This window comes from Gekko japonicus, unplaced genomic scaffold (assembly GCF_001447785.1).
Source record: "Gekko japonicus isolate JY-2015 unplaced genomic scaffold, Gekko_japonicus_V1.1 scaffold2191, whole genome shotgun sequence".
In the NCBI taxonomy this organism is placed as follows: Eukaryota; Metazoa; Chordata; class Lepidosauria; order Squamata; family Gekkonidae; genus Gekko; species Gekko japonicus.
This window is the reverse complement of record NW_015171571.1, coordinates 108,930-120,529: the sequence shown is the minus strand read 5'-3', so window position 1 is coordinate 120,529 and position 11,600 is coordinate 108,930. Positions and strand designations below refer to the sequence as shown.

The 11,600-nt window shown below is 45.7% G+C and overlaps 1 protein-coding gene across 1 annotated transcript in view; it reads right to left on the bottom strand.

Annotated features, from left to right (window-relative positions):
• Positions 1-11,600, bottom strand: part of LOC107117647 (mitogen-activated protein kinase kinase kinase 5-like) — a 155,628-nt gene that overhangs the window by 98,355 nt on the left and 45,673 nt on the right. The window contains 1 exon segment of the mRNA XM_015419802.1: positions 3,138-3,161. Within this exon segment, the coding sequence (XP_015275288.1) occupies positions 3,138-3,161 (24 nt within the window).

Genomic DNA, 11,600 nt, shown 5'->3' with positions numbered 1-11,600 from the left:
GGAGTCCCGCAAGATATAATAATTGAATTCAAAGAGCTCAACACAAGGAATAAACGGTTTAAAATAGCTCGGGAAAAAAAGGGCTTGCTCCTTGAGGACACTTGCGTGTTTTTATATGCTGACGTGATCCCAGAGGTGCTGATTGCAAGACGAGGCTTGCGTGAAACGGCTAAAACATTGAGAGAAAAGGAAATACCATATAGATGGTTAGCTCTTGGACATTTGGCTGTGAATATAAAAAATAAAACATTCACAGCACATAATGAGATGATGGGGAAAAAACTTGTTGAAGGTGTTATGAAATTGAAAGATGGGGAGCTGTGAGGGGAACAATATACTTTGGCATTGATAGCTAGGTTATAGGATAAGTAAGAGGTAAGAATTCCAAGCAGGATGTTTTAATACAAGAGTAGACTGTTTCTCTTAACATGTTTATGAAGGATAGAAATATAGAAGAGGTGTTTAACTTGAAGTTTAGGGTTTGCAGTGCCATAAATGGGTGTAGCAAGGAGGCGATGAGTGTGCCCCCCTCTGTGGTAATAGTAACCTCAGATGATTTTTTTCCCTTTTGTTTGTATGTTTGTTTCAAGATTGTTTAAAAATGGAAAATGAGCATATCAATAAGATGAATAGTGAATTATTATTGTGTTGAACGGATATGCTCAACAATAAAAAGTGAATGCAAAAAACCCAAAAAAACCAGACTGACACATAAAACTGCAACAAATACTAAAAACCAGGATCAGCTTAATGCCGTCTCAAAAGGAATGCTTTACAGGCCATTCTGCAGGCCAATGAAGAAAGTTTTGTGCACTAGTTTAAAGCAGCCTACTCGCAGATAGATGATAGATAGATAGATAGATAGATAGATAGATCAGACAGACAGACAGACAGACAGACAGACAGACAGACAGACAGACAGACAGACAGACAGACAGACAGACAGACAGACAGACAGACAGACAGACAGACAGACAGACAGACAGACAGACAGACAGACAGACAGACAGACAGACAGACAGACAGACAGACAGACAGACAGACAGACAGACAGACAGACAGACAGACAGACAGACAGACAGACAGACAGACAGACAGACAGACAGACAGACAGACAGACAGACAGACAGACAGACAGACAGACAGACAGACAGACAGACAGACAGACAGACAGACAGACAGACAGACAGACAGACAGACAGACAGACAGACAGACAGACAGACAGACAGACAGACAGACAGACAGACAGACAGACAGACAGACAGACAGACAGACAGACAGACAGACAGACAGACAGACAGACAGACAGACAGACAGACAGACAGACAGACAGACAGTAGATAGATAGATAGATCAGACAGACAGACAGACAGACAGACAGACAGACAGACAGACAGACAGACAATGACATTTTGTAACATGGGTAAAAGATATCAGATTAAAATAGGAACAGAATTTTAAGACTGATTATAAAAAACACCATAAAAACCATAATGGTTAAAATCAATAAAACTTAATCTTAATTCTCCTCTTTTCGAGTTACTATAGATTTTCTAATTCTTTGGGCAAGCCATCGAACCCAGCCACCTGATAGGTAACTTCTGCCCGGCTATCCAATAGCAAATTTCTTAAAAGGCAGATTCTTTGCCTGAGAGAGAGAGGGAGTGTCTTAGGAAAAGAAAGAGACTCGTGGATGTTATTATTCGCTTTACAATAAAAAATTACATATTCTACAGACTCAATACCATCCGCACAATGGGCATATCCTTTCTTCGACCTACTCGCAGTTCTTGTGTTATTCCCCAAAACTTGCTTGTCCATTTCCATTCCCCTCCATCACCACAAACCTGAGTCCCAAGACATTCAAGACAAGCTTTATGTTTCATCAAGAGGATACAGCTTTGTAATTAAAGGTTATTACTGACTTGAAGTAACTGTTCTCATCTACATTTACACGGACTTTAACTGTCACATAGTCTGTGCTCATTGGAACATTGCTGGTCCTGATTAGAATTGCAAAGTGAAGGAGCACCAGCTTGATAATTTGTTGCTTCAGAAAGTTTATGCTTTTGTCTTTTTCCATGTCCAAACAAGGCCTTGGGCTACAACTTGCCACAGTGGGCTGATGCCGAGAATGGTAGTTATTGTCCTGTGCTGTGACTCCTCGGTAGGAGCTCCCAAATCTGGTGATGGGAGGAGCTCCCCCACAGAAAGGATCATTATACTATTTGTGGGACAAATTGGGGCTATGGCAATCTGGGCCTGAAATTGGGGAGGAGGGGTGTGATCCAGAAAGGACTAGAGTAGAATCTTACTTCTGGGAGGGAGATGAGGCATGAAATCATCATTCTCAGGACCTTGAACAATGATCAAAGGCATGACCTGAAGCTGTGACACAGATGCATCACCAGAGTACTTGCCAATGTGTGTCTTTCAGGAAAGAGAAAGACTTCAGTCTATGGCAGGATTGTGGATTACTTCCAAATGAAAGAGCAGCCAAGTTTCTTCCAACTGAATGGGCTTCCAGGTATTTTCAGGACAGAGATTGTGGATTTCACATCTTCCAGACAATGGCCTTTGGAGAACAGTAGATAAGAATACTGACCAAGTACAGATACAGACAAGTTCCATCCTGTCTTGCAGATGCCACTTTGTTGGCTCTTATGCACTGGAGACAGGATGTTGTGAGTCAGTCACAGGCATTAGAAAAAAAAAGGAAGCTTATCTGTCCGTACACAGCTTACAAAAGTAGGAGTAAGACAGCATCTGACATTCCTAAAGTAAGAGAGGGCATAAAGAGAACAATGGGAAAGGGAAGGACTCAACAGAAGAGACTCAAGAAAACTTGGACATGGTAAGGAGAAAATGATGATGCAGAGAAACAGCAAAATGGAATATGTTAAGAAGTAGTGAAGACAATATGAGTGGGTAAGCCTCGCAACAGGCTTATTAAATGACATTTGCTGCTGGGAATGTATGATTTTGAATTGAACAACAGTAATGGAGGAAATAGCTGTATCATACAAAATGTAGCAGAATACTGTTAACATTTCCATACAGGTATCGAGGAAATAAACACATTTGCTTGGCACATGATATCATGTAATTATTATTTTTTTTAAATCCATATACTTACATTATTCTTCTGGCAAATGATTTCCTATAAAGAAAAAGATATACAGGGATGAGAAACAGTTTAACTGGTTAGGAACTTTGGCTTGGTCCTACAACCTTCCTTTCACTAGTGTTGCAATATGGATCCAAGCATCAGCAATTCTCACCCCCATCCCCTCCTCCTGGCCCTCGGAACTGAATCTGAAAATTAGCACGGTGAGGAGAAAACCACCAAGTGGGAGCGTTTTCATGAGAAAACGACCATTGGCACTTACCGTGAAGGGCCCTTCTCCTCTGAGGTCAGGAGGACATCCCTAAGGGTTATTCCCACAGTGCCTTTAGGGAGGCAGGAAATATTTATTATATTTATATCCTGCACCTCCCCGCCAAGGCAGGCTCAGGGTGGCTAGTTTTTTTCCTTTTCCTGTTGGTGCCTCTGGAATAGCCCATCCCCTCAGTTTTTTCCTCTTCCTGTTTTTTCCTCTTCCTGTTTTTTCCTTTTCCTGTTGATGCCTCTGGAATAGCCCATCCCCTCAGTTATGGGACTCTGAAAGCAGTGATCTCAAAGTAAACCTAATGGCCGTGCCCTATAAAACACAACTGTTAACCATAGCTTTAACATGAACTACAACAGAAGGAAAACAGGAGGAGTCTGTAGAGTAGACTAGAAAGAAGAGAACAGCACAGAAGTAGAGAAAGATGATGAAAACGGGAGGGCCAAGCTGTCCTCCTGACCTCAGAGGAGAATGACCCTTAACAGTAAGTGCCAATGGTCATTCTCCCTCTGAGGTGGAGGACATCTCTATGGGACCTCCCACAGCAGTGTCCCTCACATGGGTGGGTCATTATCTTCCTCAATCGTCTTGATGTGCTGAAGTACTCTTCTTCCAAAGGCTGCATCCGCGGAAGCCACAGTGTTTAGCTTGTAGTGTCGCATGAAGCTGGATATGGATGACCACATGGCTGCCTTGTAGACTTCCTCCACAGATGCTCGATTGACAAAGGCTGTGTTGGTGGCCACACTTTGCAGAGAATGTGCTGTAATGCCCTTGGGGACGTCCTGCCCCATGGCCCTACACACCTCCAAAATACAGGATTTGAGCATCATGCTGATAGATGTTCTGGACATCCTGACCCTTTTTTGTGGGGGAGAGATGTTGATAAACATGGAGTCTGTCTTCCACACTTATTCTGTCCATATAATATAAATTTTTAGTGCTCTCCGGATATCTAGGGTGTGCCATGCGAATTCTCTAGGATACTTAGGTTGAACAGATTTCTTGCGAACGGTGAAAGGCTGAAGAGACTTTTGGCTGAAAGGTCGGATTAGTCCTGAGCACAACCTCATCCTTGTGGAAAATACATAAGGAAGACTTGACAGAAAGTGCACTACACTCTGAAACCCTTCTTGCAGAAGTGATGGCTACTAGGAACAGGGTCTTCATCCTCAGCCACTGAACTCCCACCTCCCTAAGTGGTTCAAAGTGTGCCTTAGTAAGTGCCACTAAGACTTTATTTAGTCTCCATGCTGGAAAATGATGTATCTGCGGAGGAAATATCACTGCTGCAACTTGCAGAAAAAGCTGAACGTGGGGATGCTTAGTTACCTTGAATCCCCCCATTGTAGGTAACACTGTAGACAATGCTACTGTCTGTCTGCAAAGTGTAAAGGACCTGAGACCGAAGTCAAGTCCCTCCTGCAGAAATGATAAAATAAAACCAAGGCCACGAAGGGAGACAGGGGATCTATCTTCTTACGTCTGCACTACCGCACAAAGGTCTTCCAGTTAGTATTATAAATTCGGATAGTGGACTGCTTCCTGGAGGACTGAATGCTTTCCGTGACCTCATTAGAATACCCTAGTCTCAAGAGATTGCCCCATTCAATCTCCAGGCAGTCAAACACACCCAGTCTGGGTGTGGGTGCCATATCAGCCTCTGAGATAGCACGTCTGGGGTCACTGAGTTGACCAGTGGTTGAAGCACTGATATCTCTCTCAGTGTCGAGAACCAAGGACAACGTACCCATCTGGGAGTCACTAAGATCACTTCTGCTCCGAGCTCTCTTATTCTGCGGACAGTCTTGGAGATCAGAGTGAATGGCGGGAATGCGAAAAGCAGACCTCTGGGACAGGGTGTTGTGAGAGTGTCCATCGCCTCCGCCTCCTGGTGGTAATACTAGGTGAAGAATTTCGGTAACTTATGATTTGTTGGTGATGCGACCAGATCGACTGATGGTTGACCTAAATGTGCTACTATCAGGTCAAGCAGGTCTCCCTGCTGAGCCAGTTGGCTTGAATGTTGTCGACCCCTTTGATGTGCTCCGCCCTTATGGCTACAACGTCCTTATCTGCCCAGGTGTGTGTTCTCATCACCTCCTGGTGTAGCTGAGAGGACCGGGAGCTGCCCCGCTTGTTGATGTATGCCTTGACAGAGATATTGTCCGTCCGAACCAGGATATGTTGTCCTTGGAGACAAGGGCCATAGTGGTTCAAGGCATGAAATATTGCTCTGAGTTCCAACAGATTGATGGGCAGAGTCACCTCGGTTAGACACCACTTGCCCTAACAGGGGAGTCCTCCAGGGTTGCTCCCCAACTGTAAAGACACATCCATGAAGATCTCCATGGGCTGCTGAACATAATACTCCTTGCCCCAACCCAGGTTGTCTAGATTCATCCACCAGAGAAGACTGCTCTTGACCTTGGTGGGAACCCAAAGAGTGAGGTTCTTCTTTTCCATGATTGCTTGCTCGTAGGGCCTAAGAAAAAGTTGCAGAGCTCTGGCATGGAGCCACACCCATTGCAACATCTCTATGCTGGATATCATCAGCCCCATAAGTCTGGCCAGATCCATCAGGGGAGAGGAGGTGCTGCGGGTCACTAGAGATGCTATCTCTCTGATTTGGGCAATAGTAGGAAAAGCTCGTTGTGAGTGGTGTTGATTACCACTCCCAGGTGTTCAATCTTTTGTGTGGGTTGAAGGGAGCTCTTGCAGAGGTTGACAAGGAACTCATGATTCTGGAGGCATTTTAGCCTTGTATCTGTGTTCCTGATGGATTCCACATGACTGCTTGCCCGCACTAGTAGGTCATCTAGATATGGGTGAACATGGATTCCCCTGGCTTCTGAGATGTACTACAGGATTGATCACTAACTTGGAGAAGAGCCTTGGGGCTGTGGACAAGCCAAACAGCAATGCCCTGTATTGGAAATGCTGATTGTTTACACAGAACCTCAGAAAACACTTGTGAGTGGGGTGAATTGGAACGTGGAAATAAGCTTCTGTAAGATCTACTGAGGTCAGGAACTCGTCCGGCAAGAGAGACTGTTATTGCTCTCAAGGTTTCCATATGAAAATGGGGAAGCTTGATGTATTTGTTCAGGAACTTGAGACCAAATATGGCTCTCCAATCGCCATTCTTCTTGGGGACTATCAACAGGATAGAGTATATGCCCTGTCCTTGTTCGTGAGCGGGAAGTGGTTCTATGGCCTTGATGTCCAAAAGAGGTCCCAAGGCCTTGCTGACGACAGTCCTCTTGTCCGTGGACTTCCTGACCGATGATCTCAGGAACTTTTCTGGTGGCTGGCATTGAAATTCTATGGTATAACCATGAGAAACAATCTCCACTGCCCAGGTGTCTGCCTGAGACTCTGTCCAAAGTGCAGAAAAATAAAGAAGGCGGGCCCCCAACAGAAGGACTTGTAGTCATGCCTGTTTGGGCTTGGAGTTATGCTCCCCTGTGTCATTCTTGTTGAACGCTGGTTTGTGAAATGTGGATCCAAAGGAGTTCTGTTTGCCTGGGGGTTGGTAGATTCCCAGAATGTCTTCTTCGTGTCTTGGCGAAATCTTGTCTCTTTGGTCGCCGTATGAATCTAGGCATGGCCTTCTTTTTTTCATGTGTCTCTACTATGATCTTGTCCAAGTCGTCTCCAAACAGTCCATCTCTTTAGAAGGGGTAGGCTGTGACTATGGATTTAGACAGGACATCAACGTGCCAGGCTCTTAGCCAGAGAAGCCTTCTTGCCACCGCTGTAGAGGCCATAGCCCACAACGTAAAGCTGAGGATATTCAAGGTGGCATCCGCTGTGAAAGAGTTTGCCTTCAATATATGGGTAGCTCCTTCCAACAGCCCCTAGTTGTCCTCTGGGAGAAGCTAGATCAATTTGCAGATCCACACAATGGAAGCTCTGGAAGCAATGGAAGCTGTGGATGCTGCCCTCACCATTGTGGCAACAGCCTCATGGATCTTTCTGAGCGTTGCCTCTGTCTTCTTGTCTGTGGGGTCCCTGACGGTGCCCTGTCCGTCTTCTGATAGCAGCCCAGAAGACTGAATTGCTGCCACTGGACCATCCACAGGAGAGACCTGTAATAACTCATTAGCATAGTTAGGTAAAGCATACAACTTTTTTACAAATGCTGGAAACTGCTTGCTGGCAGTGGGCCTGTCCCATTCTGCCCTCAATTGCCTTTCAAAATACTCAGAGAAAGGAAAAAACTGTTCAATATACTCTTCAGGTGGAAAAAATTTCCCTTGGATCTGGATTTGAACTTAGATCTAGAGGATTTTTGGTACTCGGAAGGAGAGAGATCCTGGATCTCCAGAGCCTTAATTGCCTTGGTTAATAAAAATTGATAGTCCACAGCCTTGAAAAAATGGCTGGACTGTTCAGGTAACTTGATCTCCTCCTCCTCTTCCTCTGAAAGGAATTCCCCCTCTTCCCTGTCATCCAGAGTGGATGTTGTGGACTCCTCCTCATCCGAATGCTCCCCTCCTGACCTCTCATGCTGGGGGGGTGCTTTTTGAGCCGCCTTGGTGGGCCAGGAGGAGGACAGGGGGATAGGGTGTACTGGGAAGAGGATGGCCCTTGGATATGGATGTGTGCTTTGCTCAAAAAGTGGATATTTCCTGCTGCATGGCCTGCCTGATAACAGCCATGAGTCCAGAAGAATTAATTAGGACCCCAGCTACAGGTACGTTACCCCTTTGTAATGCTGCTCTGATGCCTCTGTCAAGCTCAGAGAGATCCAGAAGAGAGGCTTGTTGTGCTCCTTCTGCCCCTGCAGGCATCTGGATTGGGGCCTGGAAGGTACCAAAGCCAAAGGTTGAACCTTCAAGATGGGCCTGGAAGGTACCAAAGCCAAAGGTTGGACCTTCAAGATGGCCGCCGGCGGGCCGAAAATGCCCTGAAGAAATGGTGGGCTTACTCTCAGATGGCTGCCTGTGGCACTTCTGGGCATGCTGTGCCGCTGCCAGATGAGCCGTGATCGTTGGGGTGGCACAATCGAGCCATACAGGCAAGTCAGCCCTACTGCTGCTCCGCACTGCCACCGCTTCTGTGGCATGCACCTGCTCCTCTTCTCCCAACGAGAAGCCATCGGGTCTCTACGTTGCCGCCATTCAGGTGGTTGTTGTGGTCAGATCTTCAGGTCTAAGAGACCCCTTTGAACTAGCTGGTCTTTGTTCCATAGATGGAGAAGAGAGAAGGAGAAGAAAGAGGAGATCAAGTAGGAAGTAAGATACAGTAAGTGGAAGAGAAGTCAGAAAAATCAGAAAAAGAACAAGACTTAAGCGTAGCTTGGGTCTATACTGCTGCTCCCTGCTGAGGCAGGAACAGAACTGAGGGGATGGGCTATTCCAGAGGCGCCAACAGGAAGAGGAATAAACTATTTCTTGCCTCTCTAAAGGCATGGTGGGAATAACCCATAGAGATGTCCTCCACCTCAGAGGGAGAACTGGCAGATACAAGAAAGATTTCATCCCCCTGCACATGCTTTCCCCCAGCCTAACACTACTCTGTCTTCCTAGCCTTACATTTTCAAAGTAATTACCTGAAGTAAACCTACATGACTGTCAGAAGGCAGCCTCAGGGCCCGCTCTCCTGACTGGTCTCCGGGAGGAAGGAGGGGTAGATGGTTGGGCCAGCAACGCCAAATCAGCTCCCGGTGACCAAACAGGGGGTATCGAGGGGCGAGCCAGAAGTCGCCCCTGGGGGCCAGCACAGTCACGAGGTCAGGGCTGCAGAGGAGTGAATGTGGGAAGGGTCCCCACAGCCAAGAATAGTCAGAACAGGGGTGGCCCCGGCCACTCCGGGGCTCCCCAGCAACCCAAGGAAGGAGGACAGGATGAATACGGATGTGGCAGCATCGCAGAGGAGACCAGGGAGGAGAAGGGTAGAGCCCGGCCGGAGGCTGATTGGCAGGCCCACTGGCTTGCCTGCTATAGGGTGGAATGGGTGCTAGAGGGAAATAAAGAGGAGGGCATGGTGCACTACCGGGGATGCTACAGTCAAGGCGAAGGTGAGAGAGGGGAACAAGCAGTGCAATGGGAGGAGAACGAGGACAGGAGAAAAGGGTGGTCACTGAGAGAGAAGGACGCCCAACCAGGTCTGAGTTAAGATGCCCGTCTCCAGCCCAACACTTGCCCCTAACCCTTGACGGGGCTCCCACCGTGAAGCAACAGTGCGAGTACCCATAAGTCTGAGGAAGTGTAACGCCAAACCTCAGGCTTTCCTTCTCTAGAACGCCCCACCCTCTTGGCGGCCGAGCAGAGACATTGTGACAATGGCATCCATGAAATGTACTGTGCTGCACTGGACCTGCCAAGGCCAAAAATGCACAAGAACTTGTTCTACATATGAAGGACAACAGTGAGGAGAAAACAGCCAGGTGGGGGCATTTTCAGGAGAAAATTGGCAGATACAAGAAAGATTAAACATTCCTCTATCCTGCCTGCCCATCCCTCTGTATATGCTTTCCCCCAGGTTCATATTCCTCTAATTTATATAATTTGTTTGGGGAAATGTGGTCAAAACCGAATTTCCCAGACATAATAACACCACAGTCGTGAATTGTGCTGTCTATTAATAAAGCACTATTTCCTTCCTGAGATAGGCTGAATGGGCTGTCCTGTCCCAGGAATGGCCTACAGGGTTCCTTCAAACCCTCTGGGTATAAGTCTATACCAGAATCTCTTGGGTTTCGTGTTGTTTGGAGTTGTTCTCTGTAGTGTTTCTTGCTTGTCTATTGTTTCTTTGTCCACTAAAAGTCCACATAGGCAAGGAACAACCCAGGGATGATGGCTGACAAAAAAGACATAGAGATACAATTAAAAAAAAAATCAAACCAATTACTTCTTGGTAATGACACATACTTTGCCACTTGAAGAAGCAAGTTTACATGGAACAATGTTCCAAATAATGCAATGAAACGATGGGAAATGTGTTTAATGAAGATGAATAAGGATTATTTCCTGGTTTAGAAGCAAGAGTGGGGTGGGAGGAGAATTGTTCCTATAGCATAAAGCAGAAGGTCAGCAACCTACGGCTCCAGAACCATACGTGGCTCAATATGGGCCTCATGTTAGAATACTGGATGGGTAAATGGGATGGCAGAATAACTATTATGTGAAAGGACTGTCAGGCAAAATCGCTATTGGACTAAAGCATTCTTAGAGATGCTTTACGGAACAGAAAAGATAATAGCAAACAGTAATCCAAGTGCAAACTATGTGGCGATTTCTGCCAGTGCACTAAAACAATCATGCAGGGTGCTTAAATGTGACTTAATAACGAGGCTTCACATATGCCCCTTCCTAATAATAATAAAGGACTCACAGCAATTAGTGTTTGGGCTGTAGAAAATTTATGGATTATTAATCAATGTGTCAATTATCTGTAATGTTAAACTGTATATTTTCAGTTAAGTAAATAGGTTTTACAGGTTGTACAGGAGGCAGCAATCACCACCATCCCAAAGAAAAAGAAATGCAAGAAAGCAAAGTGGCTGTCTGATGAGGCTTTACAAATAGCAGAGGAAAGAAGGAAAGCAAAAGGCAAAGGCGAAAAGGAAAGATTTACCGAACTGAATGCAGATTTCCAGAGAACAGCAAGGAGAGATAAAGAGGCCTTCCTGAATGAACAGTGCAAAGTAATAGAAGAAAACAATAGAATGGGAAGGACTAGAGATCTCTTCAAGAAAATTGGAGAAATCAAGGGAACGTTCCATGCAAAGATGGCCATGATAAAGGACAAAAACGGTAGGGACCTAACAGAAGCAGAAGAGATTAGGAAAAGATGGCAAGAATACACAGAAGAACTATACAAGAAAGACCTCGATGTCCTTGACAACCACAACGGTATAATCACTGACCTCGAGCCAGACATCCTGGAATGTGAAGTGAAATGGGCCTTAGAAAGCATTGCTAACAACAAAGCTAGTGGAGGTGATGGTATCCCAGCTGAGCTATTCAAAGTCTTAAAAGATGATGCTGTTAAAGTGCTGCACTCAATTTGCCAGCAAATTTGGAAAACGCAACAGTGGCCACAGGATTGGAAAAGGTCAATATACATTCCAATCCCAAAGAAGGGCAATGCAAAAGAATGTTCAAACTATCGCACAATTGCACTCATATCACACGCTAGCAAGGTCATGCTCAAGATCCTACAAGCTAGGCTTCAACAGTACATGGATAGAGAACTGCCAG